Source organism: Oryx dammah, unplaced genomic scaffold (genome assembly GCF_014754425.2).
Source record: "Oryx dammah isolate SB20612 unplaced genomic scaffold, SCBI_Odam_1.1 HiC_scaffold_28, whole genome shotgun sequence".
NCBI classification, from domain to species: domain Eukaryota; kingdom Metazoa; phylum Chordata; class Mammalia; order Artiodactyla; family Bovidae; genus Oryx; species Oryx dammah.
In genome coordinates, this window is record NW_024070212.1 from 118,073,200 (window position 1) to 118,098,284 (window position 25,085).

General features: G+C 50.6%; 1 protein-coding gene across 1 annotated transcript in view; it reads left to right on the top strand.

Annotated features, from left to right (window-relative positions):
* The window catches only part of FARP2 (FERM, ARH/RhoGEF and pleckstrin domain protein 2), a 97,800-nt gene that overhangs the window by 31,628 nt on the left and 41,087 nt on the right, over nt 1–25,085 (top strand). Inside the window, exons 3-8 of the mRNA XM_040232029.1 lie at nt 11,472–11,576; nt 12,544–12,586; nt 13,744–13,822; nt 15,953–16,050; nt 17,833–17,947; nt 22,719–22,866. Of these exons, the coding sequence (XP_040087963.1) occupies nt 11,472–11,576; nt 12,544–12,586; nt 13,744–13,822; nt 15,953–16,050; nt 17,833–17,947; nt 22,719–22,866 (588 nt within the window). The remainder of the gene's footprint in view (nt 1–11,471; nt 11,577–12,543; nt 12,587–13,743; nt 13,823–15,952; nt 16,051–17,832; nt 17,948–22,718; nt 22,867–25,085) is intronic.

Below are 25,085 nucleotides of genomic sequence, written 5' to 3' on the forward strand. Positions count from 1 at the left end.
AGGGCGCCTCCACGTGGTCAGACAGCGCCGTGCCCTCTGACCGCCCCTGTGGGCACAGACCGTGGGGACCGCAGTCCGACTGATGGTCAGTGTCTGCATGTTTAGGAACAGAAGGTGAACCCTGAGTGCGGCAGCCATGAGAGGCCACAGCTGCGTCGGGGGCTGGCTGGTCTTGCGGAGCTGGTCTGGCAGCACACCAGTTATCTTTCCTTTCATCATCTTGACTGTTGATGCCAGGACGGAGTGCCCTTGGGCGTCTGGGAGTGGCCTGGACGCCAGGAGTCTGCCTCCTGCTTCCCTTTCCCAATCTGTGTGCAGCCTGCGTGGTTCCTCACACGTTTATTGTCCTCTTGTTCATGGTGGATTGCTCCATCTTTTAACAAATGACACTGGATTGGATGTCAATATTTATGGTCACAACTGAAGGTTCTCAAGGCAAGAATATGGAAGTGGTTTGCCATTCCCTTCTCCAGTGGACAACGTTTTGTCAGAACTCTCCACCGTGACTTGTCCATCTTGGGTGGCCCTACAGGCCTTGGCTAATAGTTTCATTGAGTTAGACAAAGCTGTGGTCCATGTGATCAGTTTGATTACTTTTCTGTGATTGTGGTTTTCATTCTGTCTGCTCTGATGGATAAGGATAAGGGCTTATGGAAGCTTCCTGATCCCCCTGAACAGTATGAAAAGGCAAAAAGATAGGACACTGAAAGATGAACTTCCCAGGTTAGTAAGTGCCCAATATGCTACTGGAGAAGAGTGGAGAAATAACTCCAGAAAGAATAAAGAGATGGGGCCAAAGTGAAAACAGTACCCAGCTGTGGATGTGATTGGTGATGGAAGTACAGTCCAGTGCTATAAAGAGCAATATTGCATAGGAACCTGGAATGTTAGGTCCATGAATCAAGGTAAATTAGAAGTGGTCAAACAGAAGATGGCAAGAGTAAACATCAACATTTTAGGAGTCAGTGAACTAAAATGGACTGGAATGGGTGAATTTAATTCAGATGACCATTATATCTTGTAGGAAAGAATCCCTTAGAAGAAATGGAGTAGCCCTCATAGTCAATAAAAGAGTCTGAAATGCAGTACTTGAGTACAATCTCAGAATGACAGAATGATCTCTGTTTGTTTCCAAGGCAAGCCATTCAGTTTCACAGTAATCCAAGTCTATGCCCCAACCAGTAAATCTGAAGAAGCCAAAGTTGAATGGTTCTATGAAGACCTATAAGACCTTCTAGAACTAATACCCAAAAAGGATGTCCTTTTCATCATAGGGGACAGGAATGCAAAAGTAGGAAGTCAAGAGATACCTGGAGCAACAGGCAAATTTGGCCTTGTACTACAGAATGAAGCAGGGCAAAGGCTAACAGAGTTTTGCCAAGAGAACACACTGGTCATAGCAAACACCCTCTTCCAACAACACGAGAGATGACTCCACATATGGACATCACCAGATGGTCAACACCGAAATCAGATTGATTATATTCTTCGCAGCCAAAGATGGAGAAGCTCTATACAGTCAGCAAAAACAAGACCAGGAGCTGACTGTGGCTCAGATCAACAGAGTTTTGCCAAGAGAACACACTGGTCATAGCAAACACCCTCTTCCAACAACACAAGAGATGACTCCACATATGGACATCACCAGATGGTCAACATCGAAACCAGATTGATTATATTCTTTGCAGCCAAAGATGGAGAAGCTCTATACAGTCAGCAAAAACAAGACCAGGAGCTGACTGTGGCTCAGATCATGAACTCCTTATTGCCAAATTCAGACTTAGAGAGAATAGGGAAAACCACTAGATCATTCAGGTATGACCTAAACCAAATCCCTTATGATTACACAGTGGAAGTGACAGATAGATTCAGGGGATTAGATCTGATAGACAGAGTGCCTGAAGAACTATGGACAGAGGTTCATGACATTGTACAGGAGGCCGTGATCAAGACCATCCTCAAGAAAAAGAAGTGCAAAAAGGCAAAATAGTTGTCTGGGGAGGCCTTACAAATAGCTGAGAAAAGAAGAAAAGCTAAAGGCAAAGGAGAAAAGAAAAGATATACCCATTTGAATGCAGAGTTCCAAAGAATAGTAAGGAGAGATAAGAAAGCCTTCCTTAGTGATCAATGCAAAGAAATAGAGGAAAACAGTAAAATGGGAAAGGCTAGAGATCTCTTCCAGAGAAGGCAATGGCACCCCACTCCAGTACTCTTGCCTGGAAAATCCCATGGACAAAGGAGCCTGGAAGGCTGCAGTCCATGGGGTCACTAAGAGTTGGGCACGACTGAGCAACTTCACTTTCACTTTTCACTTTCATGCATTAGAGAAGGAATTGGCAATGCACTCCAGTATTCTTGCCTGGAGAATCCCAGGGACAGAGGAACCTAGTGGGCTGCCGTCTGTGGGGTCGCACAGAGTCGGACGTGACTGGAGCGACTTAGCAGCAGTAGCAGCAACAGAGATCTCTTCAAGAAAATTAGAGAAACCAAGGGAACATTTCATGCAAAGATGGGCACAATAAAGGACAGAAATGGTATGGCCCTAACGAAAGCATAAGATATTAAGAAGAGGTGGCAAGATTACACAGAACAATACAGAAAAAGATCTTCACGACCCAGATAACCACAATGGTGTGATCACTCACCTAGAGCCAGACATTCTGGAATGTGAAGTCAAGTGGGCCTTAGAAAGCATCACTACGAACAAAGTGGAGGTGAACTAGTGGAGGTGATGGAATTCCTGTTGAGCTATTTCACATCCTAAAAGATGATGTTGTGAAAATGCTGCCCTCAATATGCCAGCAAATTTGGAAAACTCAGCAGTGGCCACAGGACTGGAAAAGGTTGGTCTTCATTCCAATCCCAAAGAAAGGCAATGCCAAAGAATATTCAAACTACTGCACAATTGCACTCATCTCTCACGCTAGCAAAGTAATGCTCAAAATTCTCCAGGCCAGGCTTCAATAGTACGTAAACTGTGAACTTCCAGATGAGTCAAGCTGAATTTAGAAAAGGGAGAGGAACCAGAGATCAAATTGCCAACATTCCTTGGATCACTGAAAAAGCAAGGGAATTCCAGAAAAACTGCTGCTGCTGCTGCTGCTGAGTCGCTTCAGTCGTGTCCGACTCTGTGCGACCCCATAGACGGCAGCCCACCAGGCTCCCCGATCCCTGGGATTCTCTAGGCAAGAGTACTGGAGTGGGTTGCCATTTCCTTCTCCAGTGCATGAAAGTGAAAAGTCAAAGTGAAGTTGCTCAGTCGTGTCAGACTCTTAGTGACCCCATGGACTGCAGCCTACCAGGCTCCTCCGTCCATGGGATTTTCCAGGCAAGAGTACTGGAGTGGGGTGCCATTGCCTTCTCCAGGAAAAACATCTACTTCTGCTTTATTCATTACCCCAAAGCCTTTGACTGTGTAGATCACAATAAACTGTGGAAAATTCTTAAAGAGATGGGAATACTAGACCACCTTACTTTACCTGCTTCCTGAGAAATCTGTATGCAGGTCAAGAAGCAACAGTTAGAACTGGACAAGGAACAACAAACTGGTTCCAAATAGGAAAAGGAGTACATCAAGGTTGTATATTATCACCCTTCTTATTTAACTTCTATGCAGAGTACATCACACGAAATGCCAGGCTGGAAGAAGCACAAGCTGGAATCAAGATTGCTGGGAGAAATATCAATAACCTCAGATACACAGATGACACCACCCCTATGGCAGAAAGTGAAGAGGAAGTAAAGAGCCTGTTGATGAAAGTGAAAGAAGAGAGTGAAAAAGTTGGCTTAAAGCTCAACATTCAGAAAACGAAGATCATGGCATCTGGTCCCATCACTTCATGGGAAGTAGATGTGGAAACAGTGGCTGATTTTTTTTTGGGGGGGGGGCTCCAAAATCACTGCAGATGGTGACTGCAGCCATGAAATTGAAAGATGCTTACTCCTTGGAAGAAAAGTTATGACCAACCTAGACAGCATATTAAAAAGCAGAAATATTACATTGTTAACAAAGGTCCGTCTAGTCAAGGCTATGGTTTTTCCAGTGGTGATGTATGGATGTGAGAGTTGGACTATAAAGAAAGCTGAACACCGAAGAATTGATGCTTTTGAAGTGTGGTGTTGGAGAAGACTCTTGAGAGTTCCTTGGACTGCAAGGAAATCCAACCAGTCCATTCTGAAGGAGATCAGTCCTGGGTGTTCATTGGTAGGACCGATGTTGAAGCTGAAACTCCAATATTTTGGCCACCTGATGTGAAGAGTTGACTCATTGGAAAAGACCCTGATGTTGGGAAAGATTGGAGGAGGAGGAAAAGGGGATGACAGAGGATGAGATGGTTAGATGGCATCACTGACTCAATGGACATGAGTTTGGATAAACTCTGGGAGTTGGTGATGGACAGGGAGGCCTGGCGTGCTGCAGTCCATGGGGTTGCAATCAGACACGATTGAGCGACTAAGCTGAACTGAAGCTGCTTTCCCAGTTATTTTGTGATTTATTCATTTACAGACGTCTGAGTGCCTGTCATGTGAATAAGTCTGCACAGAGAACCCCCTGGAGATGCTTTTATAAATGAAGTATCAGGAACCACCCAGCATTTGTTCCCAAAGAGAGCCTGTTCTGTTGGAAGTCTGTATGTGTGGCGAGTTGTTAATTACTGAGCGCGATTCAGAGTTTCTGCTCTCTGCGAGCCTGTGGTCTAAGGAACCTCTCTGTCCTCACGTCGAGCACTTGGTGACTGGTTGTTATAGACTGCAGGGGACCGGCATGTGCCTGGGCGTCGTCCTGCCCCCAGAGGCCCGTGTCTGCTCAGGTCCAGCCTCTGGGGAGTCTGTTCTAGGTGGAGCACCGCGCTGGACCTGGGCGTCTCGGGTGTGCTGTGTTCTGGGTCACCTTTCTGAAAGGGCCCTTGACTGGAGGAGACTGATCAGGGCAAGGTTTAGGGAAAGGCATTTGGGCCCAGGGCTGGAAGTCGTTCCAGGCAGTGTCCAGCAGTGGAGCCGGGTGCCTTGGGCGCTGTGCGTCCTGATGCCATCAGGCAGGAGTGATGTCCCAGAGCGTCTCTGGAGGGATCAGTGTAAAAGCTGAAAGGCCACTTTCCCCAAACTCCCAGAGCTGTTTGGCGCCTGCTTTCCCTGTGGCGACCTTTGTACTGAGGAGTCACCTACACAGTTGGGTACACGGCCCTTGGAGTGCAGCCTGGTGGCCCGACACGTGTGCACGTGCGCCCCTCCCCGGCGAGCCCGCCAGAGGCCCCGTTGTGCCCTTACAGCCCCCGCAAAGCCACTGCTTCAATCTTCAGACCGTAAAGTGGTTTCGCAGGTCCCCAGCTTGCTGCAGGTGTGGTCGTCCAGCGTGGGCACTGGTGCTTGCAGTAATCAGCTGCACAAAGCAGTAGTTTCTTCTTGTCTCATCGCTGGGCCATATTTCATTGTGTCACGAAACCACATATTATTTACCCACCCTGTCTGATGTTACCGTCTTTGCTGTAAATAACGCTGCTGTGGACATCCGTGCTCACGTCTTCTGTTGGCTTGAGAGATGTTTCTGTGGCGTGTGTGCCCGGGGCTGACCGTGCAGTCCACAGGCAGGTGTGGGGCTTCAGTGGAGCCTGTCAGTTACTTTCCCCAAGAGACCCGCAGCCTCACATCCTCAGCCACGCGTCCCTGTGTCCTTGCCGTTCCCGGCGCCGCCGGGCCTCTTGCCTTCGGGGTCCTGGGGGCTCTGGTGTAGCATGGGCTACCCTGGGTCGGTGCAGCTCTTCCCTTCACTGGTGTTTAGCTGCTCAGTGCTGTCCGACACTTTGTGACCCCGTGGACTGTAGCCCGCCAGGCTCCTATGTCCATGGGATTCTCCAGGCAAGAACACTGGAGTGGGTTGCCAGGCCCTCCTCCAGGGGGCCTTCCCGGCCCAGGGATCGCACCTGCGTCTCCAGCATTGTCAGGCAGGCTCTTCACCACTGAGCCACCTGGGAAGCCCCCTTCTTACTGTGTACTGGCTGTTGAATATGTTCTTTGAGAGGACCTATTCAAACGTCTTACCTGCCTCTCTTTAGATGGACGGCCTGCCTCTCCCTTACGATTTGTGGGCCTTTGTGGGACTGTTGTGTTGCGAACGTCTTCTGGCTATCACTTGCCATGCTCATGCCCTGCCGGTGACCCGTGACGTGCAGACGCCTGGTTTTCAGGCGGGCCGTGTATCCAGCCACTCTGCGGTTCAAGTGTCTTGTGTCACATGGCTCAATCCTCCAGAACCAGCGGGCATTCCTAGTTCACTGTGCCCCTTCCAAGGAGGGTCTGCGTTCCCCGGCAGTCCGCACATGTGTTTACAGGCTGTATCTGTATCTATGTCTGCGTGCAGTGGTGCGCGTGCACTGTTCTGCAGCTGGCTGTCTTCTCCTCACACTTTACCTTGGTGGTCCTCTCACTTCCTTGCAGAGAGCGGTTTGGCAGCCTGGCCTGTGCTCCAGTTTTGGGGTGCATTAATCGTCTGCTATGAGAAGCACTGTGGTGATGAACGTTGTTCTACACGCGTAGTTCAGCACCTGTGAAATACTTCTTTTGGGGCCGCTCTGTGTGCCTTGCGGGATCTTAGTCCCCTCCAGGGATGGGCCCGTGCCCCTCAGCAGTGAGAGCGTGGAGTCCTACCCGGGGAGGTCCCGAGAGACCTCCTTGGAGTGGGGGCTTGGAGAGCACCGCGGACATTTCAGTCTTGGTGGCTGGCTCCTGTTTGCTCCCCCTACCCTGCGGGGGCCCTGTTCCCTCCGCTCCCTGACGCAGCACCTTCACGCTCCCCGCCCATCTGATGGACAGGAGGCGGGTCTCAGTGTAGCTTCTCCGCGTTTCTCTGACTCTGTCTGAACGTCACCTAGGCTTCTGTTTTCTGGCAACAGCCTGTCCTTTTGCCCATTTTCTATTTGGATGCAGTTTGCGTGTTTGAGAGAGATGAGCCCTTCGTGATGTGAGCTCTGAAAGTTCCCTGCTTGTCTGGAGAAGTCTTCTCACCATGGTGTTTCCTTGTGTGCAGATGTTTCCATGTTAGTGTTCAGGCTCTCAGTCCACCTGTGGCGGCTGCTGGCTGCTGCAGTGGTCTTCTCCCACGCAGAGTGCCGGGCAGGTTCGTCTCACTGCAGGCCTTACCTGGGTAGGTGCTTGTGTGTTTAGATATTTTATTCATCTTGAAATTAGTATGTGCCATAAGGATACACCCCTCTTTTTCCAGATGGATACCCAGTAACATTTACTGACTAGTCTGTTCCCTCCCCCTGGTCGATCTGAACTGTCACTGTTACTGGACCTCCACCTGCTCTGTGGATTCGGGTTTATTCCTCCGCGTCTCACTCTGCTCCCCTGATTCATCTGTGCGGACGCACACCTGATGTTTCCATCACTGTGGTTTCTCAACAGTTTGACTATCTGCTAAGGCTCGTCCTCTGTCACTTTTCTTTTCCAGAATTTTCTTGACCATTCTTGCATTCTAAAAAAAGTAATATATCAGCCTTGGAATGAGCCATCCTTTCCTTAAATAACCCTCTTGGTCCTTTTCTTAGGGCTGGCAGGAGTCTGGGGCTGCAGAAGGAGAACCGACCTTCCTGCAGGTATCTCTCCAGGAAGGTGGAACTCTGTCCACCTCTGCCCCAATTCTGTCTCCTAATCATGTTTTTAAACTTTTCTCCATAAGGCTCTCTTTTATCGGAAGTTATTCCAAGATGTTGCAGCTTTTTCATCGCTGTTCCAGACGCGGCTGTCTCTTCGTCTCTGTCCTGAAAAGGCCACTGATATCTGTACAGTGATTGCGTCATCTCGTACCCGAATCCCGTCTTTTGTGCAGCGCCTTTCTAGTCGATGTTGAGCCGTGAAGCTCGTAGGGCTGACGTCACAGGACCTTGGCCCGGAAGGCCTGCGTCTGTGTTCTCTGTGAACTGTATCTTCAGGGAGATCATTTTGAGTTCACCTTTCTGTCCTGACAAAGTGCTTGTTCCTTGGTTCTCCGTGAGCATCCCTGCTTGTGATGAAGGACAGGTTTTTATTCCTTCAAATAACAGTTTTCATTTCAGAGCCTCAGCACCTCCCGAGCACGCAGGGAAAAATTCTGGTGGTTAAATGTGGATGTGTCCCTCTCATCCCACTTATATGTATTATATCCTAACTGCAGAAATGACATGCCTGCTGATGGAATATTTAGACTTTCCCATCTAGGACTGGTTAATAATTGAGGTGAGCGTGGCAGGCACACCCCATCCCCCACTTCTGCTCAGCCCCTTGAGATGCAGCACATAGCTTTCACGACTTGTCTCTGCTGTGAGTTGGTGGGGTGCGCTGTCTCTGCTCTGTGTTGGGAGGGTGCGCTGTCTCTGGTGTGTTGGTAGCGTGTGTTTTATTAAAGGGAGTCACAGTGTATAGAGACGGAAGCTCCTTTGCTTGACTGAACTGTTGGCTTGACTCTGTTCCATGATGGTCTATAAGACTTCCGTGTTCTTCTCAGAGGGTTGTGTAACTTAACTATGGATGCGTCCATCAGTACTCATCTTACAGTTCTTTGCCCGTCCGTCCTTGCCTGTAAGCTCTGCAGCTGCTCTGGGTTACCTGCCGAAGGAAGCTAAAGTGGAGTTGCTGGTGCGAAGGAGAGTATGAGGTGTTTTCACGTCGGCCGGGCGGTGAATGTGGTCTCCCCGCAGCCACGCCACTCGCTGGCAGCTTCGTCACCACCTGTTTGATGGTTGCAAAGGGATCCCTCGCTATTTTCGTTTCCTTATCGCCAGAGGGCTTGAGTTCCTTTGTGTGCCTGAAGCCATGCGTCTTTCTTCACACAGGTCATCAGAGCAGCGTGAGACACGAGTTTTTCAGTGTGGTTCAGGATTGTAACTTTGATCGGCGTCTTTCTTTTCAGAAAATGTTATTTTTGTTTCATCGAATCTGTCTCTCCTTTGTGCTCTGCTTAGGGGACTCTCCTCACCCGGAGGCCACAGACACAGCCTCCTCTGTGTTCCTCCAGCCTTTGGTCCGCTGGAACTCATCTTTGTGAGCAGAGTAGGGGCTGCCCTCTGGCCGTGTGAGGGGCGGCCAGACGCTTCGTTACCGCTGCGGTCCCCAGCAGGCGTGGACACAAGACTCATTTTTAGTAAATGTCAGGATCTTTTGATGAAATGTTTACTGAGGCTAAAAATGGTTCCTATAACCTTACAGTTAAATAGATTTAACTAGATTTAAGAGCCTAGATCTGATAGATAGAGTGCCTGATGAACTATGGAATGAGGTTCATGACATTGTACAGGAGACAGGGATCAAGACCATCCCCATGGAAAATAAATGCAAAAAAGCAAAATGGCTGTGTGGGAAGGCCTTACAAATGGCTGTGAAAAGAAGAGAGGAGGAAAGCAAAGGAGAAAAGGAAAGATATAAGCATGTGAATGCAGAGTTCCAGAGAATAGCAAGATGAGATAAAAGAAAGCCTTCTTCAGCAATCAATGCAAAGAAACAGAAGAAAAGAACAGAATGGGAAAGACTAGAGATCTCTTCAAGAAAATTAGAGATACCAAGGGAACATATCATGCAAAGATGGGCTCGATAAAGGACAGAAATGGTATGGACTTAACAGAAGCAGAAGATATTAAGAAGAGATGGCAAGAATACACAGAAGAACTGTACAAAAAAGATCTTCACGACCCAGATAATCATGATGGTGTGATCACTAATCTAGAGCCAGACATCCTGGAATGTGAAGTCAAGTGGGCCTTAGAAAGCATCACTACGAACAAAGCTAGTGGAGGTGATGGAATTCCAGTTGAGCTGTTTTAAATCCTGAAAGATGATGCTGTGAAAGTGCTGCACTCAATATGCCAGCAAATTTGGAAAACTCAGCAGTGGCCACAGGACTGGAAGAGGTCCGTTTTCATTCCAATTCCAAAGAAAGGCAATGCCAAAGAATGCTCAAACTACCACACAATTGCACTCATCTCACATGCTAGTAAAGTAATGCTCAAAATTCTCCAAGCCAGGCTTCAACAATACGTGAACCGTGAACTTCCTGATGTTCAAGCTAGTTTTAGAAAAGGCAGAGGAACCAGAGATCAAATTGCCAACATCCGCTGGATCATGGAAAAAGCAAGAGAGTTCCAGAAAAACATCTATTTCTGCTTTATTGACTATGCCAAAGCCTTTGACTGTGTGGATCACAAGAAACTGTGGAAAATTCTAAAAGAGATGGGAATACCAGACCACCTGACCTGCCTCTTGAGAAATCTGTATGCAGGTCAGGAAGCAACAGTTAGAACTGGACATGGAACAACAGACTGGTTCCAAATAGGAAAAGGAGTACGTCAAGGCTGTATATTGTCACCCTGCTTATTTAACTTATATGCAGAGTACATCATGAAAAACGCTGGACTGGAAGAAACACAAACTGGAATCAAGATTGCTGGGAGAAATATCAGTAACCTCAGATATGCAGGTGGCACCACCCTTATGGCAGAAAGTGAAGAGGAAATAAAAAGCCTCTTGATGAAAGTGAAAGAGGAGAGTGAAAAAGTTGGCTTAAAGCTCAACATTCAGAAAACGAAGATCATGGCATCTGGTCCCATCACTTCATGGGAAGTAGATGGGGAAACAGTGGAAACAGTGTCAGACTTTATTTTTTGAGGTGCTCCAAAATCACTGCAGATGGTGACTGCAGCCATGAAATTAAAAGACACTTACTCCTTGGAAGAAAAGTTGTGACCAACCTAGATAGCATATTCAAAAGCAGAGACATTACTTTGCCGACTAAGGTCTGTCTAGTCAAGGCTATGGTTTCTCCAGTGGTCATGTATGGATGTGAGAGTTGGACTGTGAAGAAGGCTGAGTGCCGAAGAATTGATGCTTTTGAACTGTGACATTGGAGAAGACTCTTGAGAGTCCCTTGGACTGCAAGGAGATCCAACCAGTCCATTCTGAAGGAGGTCAGCCCTGGGATTTCTTTGGAAGGAATGATGCTAAAGCTGAAATTCCAGTACTTTGGCCACCTCATGCGAAGAATTGACTCATTGGAAAAGACTCTGATGCTGGGAGGGATTGGAGGCAGGAGGAGAAGGGGACGACCGAGGATGAGATGGCTGGATGGCATCACGGACTTGATGGACGTGAGTCTGAGTGAACTCCGGGAGACGGTGATGGACAGGGAGGTCTGGCGTGCTGTGATTCATGGGGTCGCAAAGAATCGGACACGACTGAGCGACTGAACTGAAGTGAACTGAACCTTACGGTTACGAAAGAATGTAACTAAGAGCACTCTGAGAATGTCAGATGGAGGCCTCTTCAGCTTCACTGGGCGTCAGTTTCTGGGAAGGGAGAGCCTGTGTCATTTGTTAGGTTTGTGAACCTCAACGGAAGGGAGAGGGAAACAGGAGTTTCATATAACCAAGTCTTGCCTGTGGGGTGGACCTCTGTTGTTGAAGGCCGTGTGATTAATCCTCCTCCTGCTTTCTCTCTCATCACAGCCTAAGTGCGATGGCCAGGTGTTACTGGCGCAGGTGTGGCAGCGCTTGAATCTGATAGAGTGTGACTACTTCGGCCTGGAGTTTCAGAACGTGCAGTCCTGCTGGGTACGTGCCACGGTGTGTTTTTGAAAAGAGGCTCTGGATGAGCGGCGGGATGCTGACGGCACTGCTCCTGGGCCAGTGCCCCGGGACCGGCTGGCACGGTGCGAGCCGGGCACGCTGTGACCCTCAGACTGCGCCGTCAAAATGCCCTCTGTTCAGCTACAAGGGAACCTCTTCTGCACAAGTTACAAAAGCAAGTCGCACATACCTTCTGCGATGCTCGTTTCAAGAGCTGTTCAGTCGCTCAGTCGTGTCCGACTCTCTGCGACCCCATGGACTGCAGCACGCCAGGCCTCCCTGTCCTTAATCATCTCCCGGAGCTCGCTCAAACTCATGTCCACTGAGTCGGTGATGCCAGCCAGCTGTCTCATCCTCTGTCGTCCCCTTCCCCTCCTGCCTTTAGTCTTTCCCAGCATCAGGGTCTTTTCCAATCAGTCGTTTCAAGGGTGCATTTGAGCAAACTGCTTTACTAAACTGGTTATGCTCATTTTCCTTAATGGGTGAACCGTCAGAGTGTGGAGCTTTAGTGTTTATAGGAGCCCAAATGACCTGCTGGTTCAGAAACACACCAGCATCGTGGGGCCCTGGCCGTCCCATCACGCGGTGGTCCTCTCGTCAGCTTGCTGCTCACAGAGGCAGCGGGTGCCTGACGTGGGCTTGGACTTAGCAGATACCCCTACACACACACACACACACGCACCACACACATCGTGCGCATACACACACCCCTCCACGCACACACACACGCAGAGCTCTGGGTCCCCTCGGCCCAGCAACAGTGCGCCCTGTGGCCAGTGGTTTGCAGCCCTCCCCGTGGGACTTGGTGTCTGTTGTATCAAGATTCGACCTGGGGGGATGTTCCTCCTTTAAATGTTTGTCTTAAATATAAATATTTTTGTGTTTTGTAATATACTGATTAAATAGAGAAGTAAGTTAATAAATTTGACGTCTTTTCTTAAATTCTCTTTAGATCTGGCTTGAACCTATGAAACCCATCATTAGACAAGTACAAAGTAAGTCCTTTTGTTAACTCTCTAAAATTCTGCTCACCTAAGATGCTTTTCCTTGACTGTTCAGATTCAAGGCGCAGACGACCGAGGTCATCACCTCGGAGTGGCAGTGAAGCGCCTCCTGCAGCGGTTGCACCTGGAGGCCGCTCTGCCAGTTAGCTTCAAGCTGTGAGACGTGGAGGGCGGGCCATCACTTAACTCAGATAGTTCTTGGTTACCTGCCTCACCTGTGGGAGAAATAGGATATGCTGGTCAATGTTGCTTCCGTTTTTGGCCAATATGCAAAATAAGTGTGCAGCTTCTAATTCTGAAAGGACATTCAGGGTGACATCTCCAGTCATTTGAACTCACCTGTAACATTTTTAGAACTAAATTGAGGGGGAGAGGATTATGGAAGGAACCTCTGTTCACTTAGAAGCCAAGACCATTTCAGTTGCTGTAGCATTTTAGCAAAGCAGTTCCTCTTTTCTGTTGGTGAAAATTACGTGACTGGGTTATTATAAAACTTCAATAAAGCTTAAATACTCAGATGAGCTAATATTTTACGCTTTTCCCGTTACAGTAACCATCAAGTTGTCCTAGTTTCGTATATTGAATGATAACATTTTTCTTTCACTAAAGTATATAAGGATTTAAAGAATAACAGCCTTTTAATTTTTTTTTTAATTTTTTTATTTATTTTTATTTTTGGGCTTTGCCACTCTGCTCATGGGATCTCATTTCCCTAACCAGGGGTTGAACCCAGGCCCTGGCAGTGAAAGCCCGGAATCATAGCCACTAGGCCACCTGGGAGCTCCCAGGCTTTTTAAATTATTGCTACTACTATTAGTATAAACACAGTAATTTTTTTATCACTTTTTTACTCCTAAAATAAAAAGAATGTATTTTAAGATTTTAATGTGCAGTCTTTTTTTTTAGGGTTTCAAACTTTCAGTAACCTCTGCTTAATACAAAAGTTCTCATTTTTTTCTTTGCTACGTGTGACCAGTACTTAGGACTAATAACTCCATGCCCAGGAAGTGTCTTAATATCCTCTTACTTGAAAAGGCTTGCTCTGACAGTCCCTTTGAAAGCACCAGCTCAGTTATGCCAGAACATGCAGAGAGATAGCAAATACAGAGAGTGACTTATTTGTGGACCGTAAATTTTTCCTTCTATAGGACCGAAGAATGCAGTGCTTCGCCTGGCGGTGAAGTTCTTCCCACCGGATCCGGGTCAGTTGCAAGAAGAATATACACGGTAAAGAGCCTGACTGACAGGAGCCGCCGTGAGTGGGCCCCGCTCGCCCTCTGCAGCACCTGCGTGTCCCTGGGCGCCTGGTCAGGGTCCTTCACACAGAGAAGCAGCCCAGTGCCCATGTCTAGGCTGGGACCAGAGTGTCACAGCTAAAAGAAGCATTGTTGGGGTTAACTCCTCACAGACCCAAACGCAAATAGGATTTAGAAGAAAGTCTGTGGTACAAATTTGAGAATTAAAAGTGAGGTGTTAGGGTACTGCTGAACAGACATTCTCCAGATGAGCCTAGATTTGTGTGTGTGCACGAAGTTTGGAGAAGGGCACGGCAACCGACTCCACTAGTCTGGCCTGGAGAATCCCACGGACAGGGGAGCTTGGTGGGCTGCAGTCCTAGGGTCACACAGAGTCAGACACGACTGAAGCGCCTTAGCATGCTTGCACGAAGTTTGTAGGAGTTTTGCCCATTCCTTTACTATTTTATCAACAAAATGACTTTAACTGGGAGAAGGACCAAGTGTGAAAATCTTCAGGAGTATACGGAGCAGAAATTCTCCAGGGGATCTCTTTCCTGCTGCTTTTGTAAATTCACAATCGAGTCTTTGCAGAAATGGTTGAAAGTGTTTGCAGTTGTTTCACCTGGGTATTAAGACTATGGAAGTGGTTTTTTCCCTTGTGTTTTATGTACCGACTTTATCACAAGGAATAAAGCAAAAAACCCAAAAGTCAAGTGAAAACCCAGAGCTGGATACCAGTGAAGAGAAGACCGCAGTGATGACGCAGTTGTGACGGAGTGGTCCCTGGCCCGGCGTGGACTTGCACCCAGACCCTCTGGGCCTTCCTTGGACCCGCTGCCTGAGTCTCCACTGTCGCAGAGCTGCAGGCTGGGCTGCAGGGAAGCTTAGACCACGTGGCTCCAGTCTTAAGTCTTCACAGGAGGGAGGCCAACCCCAGGGACAGCAGAAAATATGAGTGAGCTTATCCTAACGGTGCATTAAATGCCTGACATTTACCATGAAGTCCCTTTTCGGGAACCACTTTTAAATATATATGCCTGGACAACTGTAAGCAACAGGAAGTGTCAGCCTAATTCTGTCCTGGGGCCAAGCCGAGTTTATGCAGAAGGTCTTTGTTTTATTTATTAAAAAACAACATATCTGTGGTAAAAGGAAGAAAGCTTTAAGATAAAGTTACGTGGAGTAAAAAGTCGGCATGCCTCTTCACCGCATGCTACCCTAGTCCCTGAAGGACTCACACGGGGCTGTGTCCTCCAGGTGGAGTCCCCGCGCCGGGCCTTAAAAGTGGGTCTTAGAAAGCAGCGTCAGACTGCACACACACAGCCGCGGGTGGGTCTCCTCCTCTTCCCTGCGTGCCCGCTGCCTGCCCTGGACGTCCTTCCGCGTCAGTGTGCGTGGCTGCCTCCGCCTTTGGTGAAGCAGCCTCTTGTCGTGGCAAGTCTGGGCTGTGTCCAGCTGTTCTCTGCTGTAGAGCTGTAGCTAAGTGTCCTTCTGCACACATCTTCGTGAGCTCTGGAAACATTTCTGTAGAGAAGTTCATGGGGTGGGATTGCTTGAGGAGCATTTCCGGTGTGAGCCCAGAAGGCGCTGGTGCTGACGCTGGCGTGGGAGCCCCAAGAAGGGCGGGGCGGCGGTGCTGCTGCCCTGGTGTCTCCAGCGCCTGGAGCACCCGTGCGCTCGGGGCTGCTCGCTGCTGGAGTGAGTGGATGCGTAAATCGTGTCGCCCCAGCCCCTGCTACTCTCACACCTTAATTCAGGGTGCCTGTGTCTCAGGCTTGAGCCAAGGCCGGGTGCTGCCTGCCTCTTTGAGACTCACAGCCACACTGACGCTCTGCCTTCGTTGGCTCTTTCTGTTGCTTCCCGCAGAACCGTGCGTGCGGTTGTGTGTGTGTAACATGAGGAGTACGAGTTTCTGAGCTGCCCCCTTGAAAGCACAGGTCCAGGTGGGCTGGTGGCCAGCGTGTGGTGTGCCGCCCGTCATGTGGATGCCGAGCTCTGTGGGGCCAGGCAGCCTGGCACCGTCTGCTCTGTGCGGCAGGGCTGTGTGTCTTCCTGCGACATGGGGGGCGTGTGTCCCAGGAGCCTTGGGCCTGATTTCTGTGCTTCTGCCTCCTCCTAGATACTTGTTTGCCCTGCAGCTTAAGAGAGACCTTCTGGAGGAACGTCTGACCTGCACGGACACCACGGCTGCCCTCCTGGCGTCCCACCTCCTGCAGGGTGAGTGTCCCCACACGACCCACACTCACGGGACCCGCTGCGCCCAGGTTTTTCTGAGGGCCTAAAGGTTAGCTTCCTGCCTGGGAGGGAGACAGGCTGTGCAAGACCCCAACAGTCTCCCTTGGCCTCAGACCTCCAGTTTGGGCTCCAGGCTGTACCCTCACTCTGGGGTGGCATCACAGCCCCCGCGCAAGGAAGGGGGAGGACAGAGGAGACCCTCCAGTATCTCAGCGGGTGATGCTTCAGAGCGTGAAGCGTTATGTGACTTCAGACATGAGCTGGGAGGAGCATGAGGGGAGGCTGTGGGAAGCAGGTGTGTGCTGCCCCCGTGCAGGACAGAAAGGAGGAGACCCAGAAGGCTCCTGGACTGGACCACGTCTTCTGTGTAGAGTGGACGCTCTGGAGTGTGGATGCAGGAAGCAGGGCAGAGAGAGGCTCCAGCATGTTAGGACCATAGGGTGTGTGCCTTCCTTGGTCGCTCCCTGACACACCATCTCCAAACAGCAAGTGTTCTCAGAGGGTCGCCTTCCTGCCAGGTCGGTCTTGTCCACAGTTGGCAACACGTGTTGGAGCGTCTGTATTGCTGTTTGGTTGTTGAGTTGTGTCTGACTCTCTGTGACCCCATGGCCCAGCGCCCACACGCTAGAGTGTCCAGGCCTCCCCGCCCTTCACGTCTCCCAGAGTTTGCTCAAACTCATGTCCATCGAGTCGGTGATGCCATCCAGCTGTCTCATCCCCTGTCGTCCCCTCCTCCTCCTGCCTTCAATCTCTCTCAGCATCGGGGTCTTTTCCAATGAGTTGGCTCTTCTCACTGGATGGCCAGAGTATTGGAGAACAGCTTCAGCATCAGTCCTTCCGATGAGTATTCAGGACTGATTACCTTTAGGATTGACTGGTTGGATCTCCTTGCAGTCCAAGGGACTCTCAGGAGTCTTTCAGTGCTTGTTTGTCCGGGTCATCTCAGATGGAAGGTGGCTCTTCAGTGCACACCGCCATTTCGCGGTGCGTCTTGCCTGAGGGCTGTGTGCAGCCCACGTGTCCCTCGGTGACTTGTCCCCCTCAGGCCTGTGCTGCGGAGACGGGAGGCCGGTGAAAACGCACACGGCTGGGTGTGCTGTAGAGTTCTGCCTGGTCCTTGGCTCCAGAGACGCGTCCGGCAGCAGCTCAGACGCAGCGGCAGATGGGCCTGATCTGGGCGCTGGGTGCGGGGTAGAGGAAGCAGGCCCTGTTGTGTGCACACCTGTGCCAAGGTGTGATCCTATGCTTACAGGCCTTCTGTGAGGGTGAAACTGTCTCCAAACAGAGTATATTGCTTAAAATGACTGGGCTTTAACCACTGTTTTTCAAATAAGTGAAGCCTTAAAATACGTGAAACTAGAGACAGTCATTGTTTCTTGAGAATTTGAGAAGTCCTGAAGGAAAAAACAATTTAAATCACATTTTCCCAAAACGGAACGCAGGACCTTATCCTGGGGGCAGTGGTCTTGAGACAGCTGACAGAGAAAGCAGGGACGAGCACGCAGCCTGCAGCAGCTGGGGGCCTGCCGGCCGGGTTGCTCGCCGGCGTCTTTCCTGTTCAGGACTCAGGAGAGACTCCCTTCACCTGCGTGTTTGCCTCTAAGAGCATAAGATATTTGGGGAAATCAAGTACAGAATTTTGTTTGAGGGGTATATTCTTTTACTACAGAATTAGAATAATTTTTTTGCTTTTAGTTCGTGCATTTACATGCTTGTATTTTTACGTAAGCACTGAGATTGCCCACTGTCCCTCTCTCGCCTCAGCGGAAGTCGGGGACTCTGATGAGGTGCTGGTCCTGGAGCACTTGCGCACCCACGAGTATGTGCCACGGCAGGAGCGCGCCCTGCACAGGATCCTGGCATTTCACCGCGAGCTCGCGTGAGTGGGGCATCGTCAGGCTCGGGCGAGATGCTCGCCCCTGCCCCTCCCCGGGGCAGACCAGGTCCTGTGGAGGCCACGCCGGGTTGGGGCTCCAGGGTGGGGTCACCTGTGCCACAGCCCTGGGGTGAGGTGAGGGTGACCGAAGAGGGACTAAGACGGAGAGGCCGGGCTGGGCTGGGGCGCTGCTGGCGGGGAGGGCCCTGGAGGCCTGGCCCCGGGGAGGGAGCCTGCAGACGCAGACACACCGGTGCCCTGTGGGTGAGGCTCCGCTGCAGGCCCTGCTGTCGGCTCGGCGTGGGGCGGGTTTGAGTGACGCAGACCCAGGTCAGACCACTGAAGGTCCCCCCACTCCCTGAGGGAGGCGCTTGCCCACGTGTTCCGCTCGCAGCCACAGGGGCCTTCTGCGTGTCTGGTCGGGCGGCACTGGCTTCCAGACCTGTCAGCTGTGACCCGTGGGCTGGAGGGGCAGGCGGGGCCCACTCTGCGAGGACTGCAAGGATGAACTGCAAAGCTGAGCCGCAGGAATGAGCCGCAGAATGAACTGCAAAGCTGAGCCGCAAGGGCGCACCGAGCCGACAGCCCAGGGCCGCACAGGCGGCCAGCACCCAAGGCTCTAGTCCTGGTTTAAGCTGTGGAGCCAGAAAAAGCCTTGTCGAACCTGAAACCATGAAACTCCTGGAAGAAAACAGACGGTGCGCTCTTGGACATGGACTTTAGCAGTACAGTAGAACCCTTAACGACACAGGCTCGACCTGGGCGAGTCCACTCACTCGCGGGCTGTCTCCAGTAGCACATGCTGCATTGGCTGGCCCACGGTGGGTTGAACTTTCAGACGTAGAGCCATGGATGCCGAGGGCCGACGGCTGGCGGGCGCAGAGGCTTGGAGCCCCTAACCCCCGATTTGTTCAAGGGTCAACTCTGTCATTCTGGGTCTGTCTCCTCAGGCAAGGGGAACAAGCAAAAATGAACAAATGGGACCTAATAAAACCAAAAAGCTTTTGCACAGCAAAGGAAACTTATCAACAAAACAAAAGGCTACCTACTGAATAGGAGAAAATACTTCTGGTAAGGAGTCAGCATCCAAAATACACACAGAAGTCCTACAGCTCAACGTGAAAAAGCAAGCAGCCTGATTGAAAACTGAGCGGCGGACCCGAGGAGACGTCTTTCTAAAGAATCACAGACACGTGAACGGTGCTTAGCGCCACAGGCAGCAGGGAGACGCACCGCAAAGCCACAGTGAGACACCACCTCACACCTGCCAGGGGCCGCTGCAGAAGACAAGAAACACCTCAGCAGAGGAGTGGGCAAAGAAGACGTGGGGTGTGTGCGTGCGCGCGTGTGTGTGTGCGTACACATGTATACACACACACCGTGCAGTACTACTCAGCCACGGCGAGAAAGAAACCCTGCTACCTGCAACAGTGTGGATGGACCTGGAGGGCTCGTGCCAAGTGAGAGAACCCAAACAGAGAAGAACAGACGCTACATGGTCTCCCGTGCATATGGAATCCTAGAAATACAGCGGACTAGCGGGGAGGACAAAGTAGAGGCAGACGCGTGATGCAGGCCACAGACTAGTGGCTGCCCGTCGGGAGAGGGATGGGGTAGGCGAGTGAGAGGTACGGCTGCTGCGTATGACGCAGGCGAGCTGCAGGCTGCACCGTACACACAGGCAGCATGGCCAGCTGCTCCGTTAGCAGTCGCGCCTGACTCTGCGACCCCACGGATGGCAGGCTTCCCTGTCCTTCACCACCTTCTTGAGCTTGTTCAGACTCATGTCCATCGAGTCAGTGATGCCAGGCAACCATCTCGTCTTCTCGTTCTCCTCCTGCCTTCAGTCTTTCCCAGCATCGGGGTCTTTTTCTGATGAGCTGACTCTTCACATCAGGTGGCCAAACTGTTAGTACTGGAGCTTCAGCTTCAGCCTCAGTCCTCCCAGTGAACACCCAGGGCTGGGCTCCTTCAGGATGGACTGGCTGGATCTCCTTGCAATTCAAGGGCTCTCAAGAGTCTTCTCCAACACCACAGTGCAAAAGCATCAATTCTTCACCTTCCTTTATGGTCCAGCTCTCACATCCATACATGGCCACTGGGAAAGCCATAGCTTGACTAGACGGACCTTTGTCAGCAAAGTAATGTCTCTGCTTTTTAACGTGCTCCCTAGGTTTGTCACAGCTTTTCTTCCAAGGAGCAAGCGTCTTTTAATTTCATGGCTGCAGTCACCATCTGCAGTGATTTTGGAGCCCAGGAAAATAAAGTCTGACACAGTTTCCATTGTTTTCCCACCTATTTGCCATGAAGTGATGGACGAGATGCCATGATCTTAGTTTTTTGAATGTTGATTTTTAAGCATGCTTTTTCACTCTCCTCTATATAAATGGAGTATGTAACCTTTAAAAATTATGCATCCTGTTACACACCTATAGCTTATATAATATTGTACCTCAGCTGTATGTCCTTTTTTAAAAAGATGGGAGATAAGTGTTGGTGAGGATGTGGAGTAGAGGCAGCCCCTGTGCACTGTTGGTGAGAACGCACGTCCGTGCCACAGCCGTGGAAAGCAAGACGGAGGCTCTTCAAAAACCAAAAATAGACCCAGCTCTGTGATGGCCTACATGGGAGAAGAATCTAGAAAAGAGTAGACATACGTATGTGTATCAGATTCACTGTGCTCTACGTCAAAAACTAACACAACATTGTAAATCAACTCCAATTTAAAAAATCTAAAATTAAATAAAAAATTCCACTCCTGGGTGTTTATCGAAAGAAAACAGAAACCCTGACTGGACAAGATGCGTGCAGCCCCATGCTCACAGCTGCGCTCCTTGCAATGCCCAGAAAAAAGTGTCCACCAGGAGATGAGCAGGCGAAGAAGGCGCATGCACGCAGCGGGGCCATCGCCTTGCTGAGGGCTTATTAGAGTGTCAGTTGATAAGTGTCTAGTCAGCTTCAAAGGACGCACATTTTCGTCGAAGGATGCAAATTCCAAGAATGGCGTAAGCCAAGCAGTCGTGTTATTCCTAAAAGGTCCAAAAACTCAGGCTTTCAGAAGCAAGAAGAAAAAAGAGCTGTTTATGGAAGTTGCTCGTGGAAGCTTTGGGCTGTCCTGAGCGCCCTGCCCTGGAGCTGCTCACTGTCTCCGGACTGTGTGCCAGGCAAGGATAACGCCAGTTGTTTTGGTGATTCTGTTTTTGTTCATTTGCATAATTTAATTTTTATAAAGGTATATTCTAATTATTAGCATTGTACCTTTTAAAGTTTTGAAGTGGGTTTAATGAAAGTGAAGTTGCTCAGTCGTGTCCGACTCTTTCCGACCCCATGGACTGTAGCCTACCAGGCTCCTCTGTCCATGGGATTTTCCAGGCAATAGTACTGGGTTGCCATTTCCTTCTCCAGGGGATCTTCCCGACCCAGGGATCGAACCTGGGTCTCCCACATTATAGACAGACGCTTAACCACCCGAGCCACCAGGGACGTCCATTAGATACCATTCAGTTCAGTTCAGTTCATTTCAGTCCAGTCACTCAGTCATGTCCGACTGTTTGCGACCCCATGAATCGCAGCACGGCAGGCCTCCCTGTCCATCACCAACTCCTGGAGTTCACTCAGACTCACGTCCATCGAGTCAGTGATGCCATCCAGCCATCTCATCCTCTGTCATCCCCTTCTCCTCCTGCCCCCAATCCCTCCCAGCATCAGAGTCTTTTCCAATGAGTCAACCCTTCACATGAGGTGGCCAAAGTACTGGAGTTTCAGCTTTAGCATCATTCCTTCCAAAGAAATCCCAGGGCTGACCTCCTTCAGAATGGACTGGTTGGATCTCCTTGCAGGCCAGGGGACTCTCAAGAGTCTTCTCCAACACCACAGTTCAAAAGCATCAATTCTTCAGCACTCAGCCTTCTTCACAGGCCAACTCTCACATCCATACATGACCACTGGAAAAACCATAGCCTTGACTAGACGGACCTTAGTCGGCAAAGTAATGTCTCTGCTTTTGAATATGCTATCTAGGTTGGTCATAACTTTCCTTCCAAGGAGTAAGCGTCTTTAATTTCATGGCTGCAGTCACCATCTGCAGTGATTTTGGAGCCCCCCAAAATTAAAGTCTGACACTGTTTCCACTGTTTCCCCATCTATTTCCCATGAAGTGATGGGACCAGATGCCATGATCTTCGTTTTCTGAATGTTGAGCTTTAAGCCAACTTTTTCACTCTCCACTCTCACTTTCATCAAGAGACTTTTTAGTTCCTCTTCACTTTCTGCCATAAGGGTGGTGTCATCTGCATATCTGAGGTTATTGATATTTGTCCCGGCAACCTTGATTCCAGTTTGTGTTTCTTCCAGTCCAGCGTTTCTCATGATGTACTCTGCGTATAAGTTAAATAAGCAGGGTGACAATATACAGCCTTGATGTACTGAGATACCATTAAATACCATTAAATACGTGGTGTGTCCCGTCTTTGGTAATCGTCTTTGCCTGTAATGTTTGGACATCACTGTCTGTATGAAGATAAAATTATAAGTCTGAGCATCTCAGGAGTGCAAAGAAAGTATCTGCCCCTGGGGAGCGCCGACCGGAAGGAAGGGGACAGTTTCTCTGGCCAGCGTGCAGGGCTCTTTGCTGTGGGTGATCATCTGTAGGGAGTGGCCGCCCCTCTGAAGATCGGAGCCCCTGTGCTGCTTGTGTGTCTGTCCTGTTTTTCTGGTCTCTCGGTCTGAGTTTCTGCTCTCAGGAGTGCTGTGAACTTGCTGTGTTTCATTGCAGGGGCCAGACGCCTGCTGAGTCAGACTTCCAGGTGCTGGAAATTGCCCGGAAGCTGGACATGTACGGCATCAGGTTTCACTCGGCTTCTGACCGGGAGGGGGCCAAGATCAAGCTGGCCGTTTCGCACACGGGCGTCCTGGTGTTCCAGGTAGGTGGGCGGGGTGCCCTCCTCACGTGCGCTGGCGAGTCTTTGCCGCTGAGTCACCTCAGGCCGGGAGGCAGAGCGTTTGGACAGTGCGATCCCGCCTGTTCCCCTGAGAGAGGTCGTTTCCTAGCCCTGGACTCTGTCCCGGAGCCCACTCTTCCTTCTAATGCTGTTTGGAAGGTCGCCCCCCGGAACCTCACCGGGGGGCTCAGAGCACCCTGCAGGGCCGCGTCTGCCCCGGGGGTGGGGGGCTGCTGCCCGTGGGGTCTCCGCCGCGGGCCGCAGTCCCGCTGACCGCAGGAGCCCGAGCCACCTGGAGAGCCTCGGGCCGCGCCCATGGTCCCGCTGGATGTGAATGCGGGAAGAGATACGTGAAGGGCCCCGAGCTGTGTTTCTGGTGACGTATCTGCGTGCTGGGCCGGGTGGTGTGAAGCGCCCGGAAGCAGCTGCGGGCGCCTGCCTGGGCTCCAGGGCCCTCGCTGGCGCGGGTCCTGCCTGGGACCTCGGGGAACGAGGCCTCCAGCTGCAGCTCCTCCCTCCGTGGCGGGCTTCACGCAGCCCCTGAGATGGCCGGTCTGAGCCCAGCCTCCCCAACCAAGAACGCTTAGTTTCGCCTTCTCTTCGTTTCTCTTTTAAAATCAGGCATCAAATTTCAGTTTCCTGTCGGAAAGAATGCCAGGCTTGCACTTAGAGCGTCAGCGGTGTGGCCTCCTCCTGAGCGCCCAAGCCCTGCCGTGCCCAGGCCCCACTCACACGCCCTCTGCCGGCGGCCCCTGCCCGGCACACAGGGGCAAGCGCAGCCCTAAATCAAGGCTGTCATTCTTCCAGAAAAGGACAAGTAATCTATGACCAGAAGAAATTGCAAAAGCAAAGGATTAGAGACTTTGGGTTAAAGGCAGCAGATTGAATCCATTTCCACTCCCTCAGAATCCCCACTGGAATAACAGTGAAGGAATTTCTTAAACTTGACATCAGTAAGAACCAAGAATGGAAGGGGGGCCACAGAGAGCAAGGGCTGTCAGCGGAGTTGGGAGCTCAGAAGGTGAGTGGGATGGGCACGGGGGCGGGGCCGAGACTGGCGGGCCTCAGGCAGGACAGTTAGAGCGGCCGCCTGCCCCGGGCAGGGGCCTCCACTTGGAGGTAGAGGGCAGTGCCTGCGAGTGGGCTTCTGACCCCGGGGTCCCCACTCCAGCCCTGGGAGCTGCCGGCCAGCCCTCAGAGCCTCCTCTTCAAAGACTCATCGCAGACAATCTGAAAGCACTGAGAATGAGACGAGCACGCAAAGCCCCACGCGCTCATCTCAGGAGGTCCCCCCAGGCCCGTGTCTCACTGCCTGCCCCTCCACACACACACACACACACACACACAGACACACACACAGAGATCACATATAAAATAGCAGCACACAGACACAGAACACATATATACACACTGACACACAAATATACGCACAGACCACATCCACACACAGACACATATAAACACACAGAGATACATAGATACAGAGACATACCTACAGATACACACACACACACACACACAGATCACATATAAAATAGCAGCACACAGACACAGACACATATACACACACTGACACAGAAATATACGCACAGACTGCATCCACACACAGACACATATACACACACACAGAGATACATAGATACACAGACATACCTACAGATACACACACACACAGACATACACACCACATATACACACACATACATACTGATACACACACACATGCAGACATACACAGAGATGCACACGTGTACAGAGATGCATACATACAGAAACAGACCACATCCATACAGAGACATGCTTGTACACAGACACCCACAGACACACACACATATACACAGACAGACACACACACAGTGACACACCGTATAGACCACATATACACAGACACACACAAGCGAGACGCACACATGCACACAGGTGCACGCGTGTGCGCTGGGTCGCTGCCACCACGCCTGACTCTTCACAACCCCATGGGCTGTAGCCCACCAGGCTCCTCTGTCCCTGGGATTCTCCAGGCAAGAGTGCTGCAGTGGGTGCCCTGCCCTCCTCCAGGGGACCTTCCCGACCCAGGAATAAAGCCCACATCTCTTAGGTCTTCTACACTGGCAGGCGGGTTCTTTCCCACTAATACTACCTGAGAAGCTGTACACGCACAGACACACACATAAACACAGGCACACATATACAGAGAGAGACAC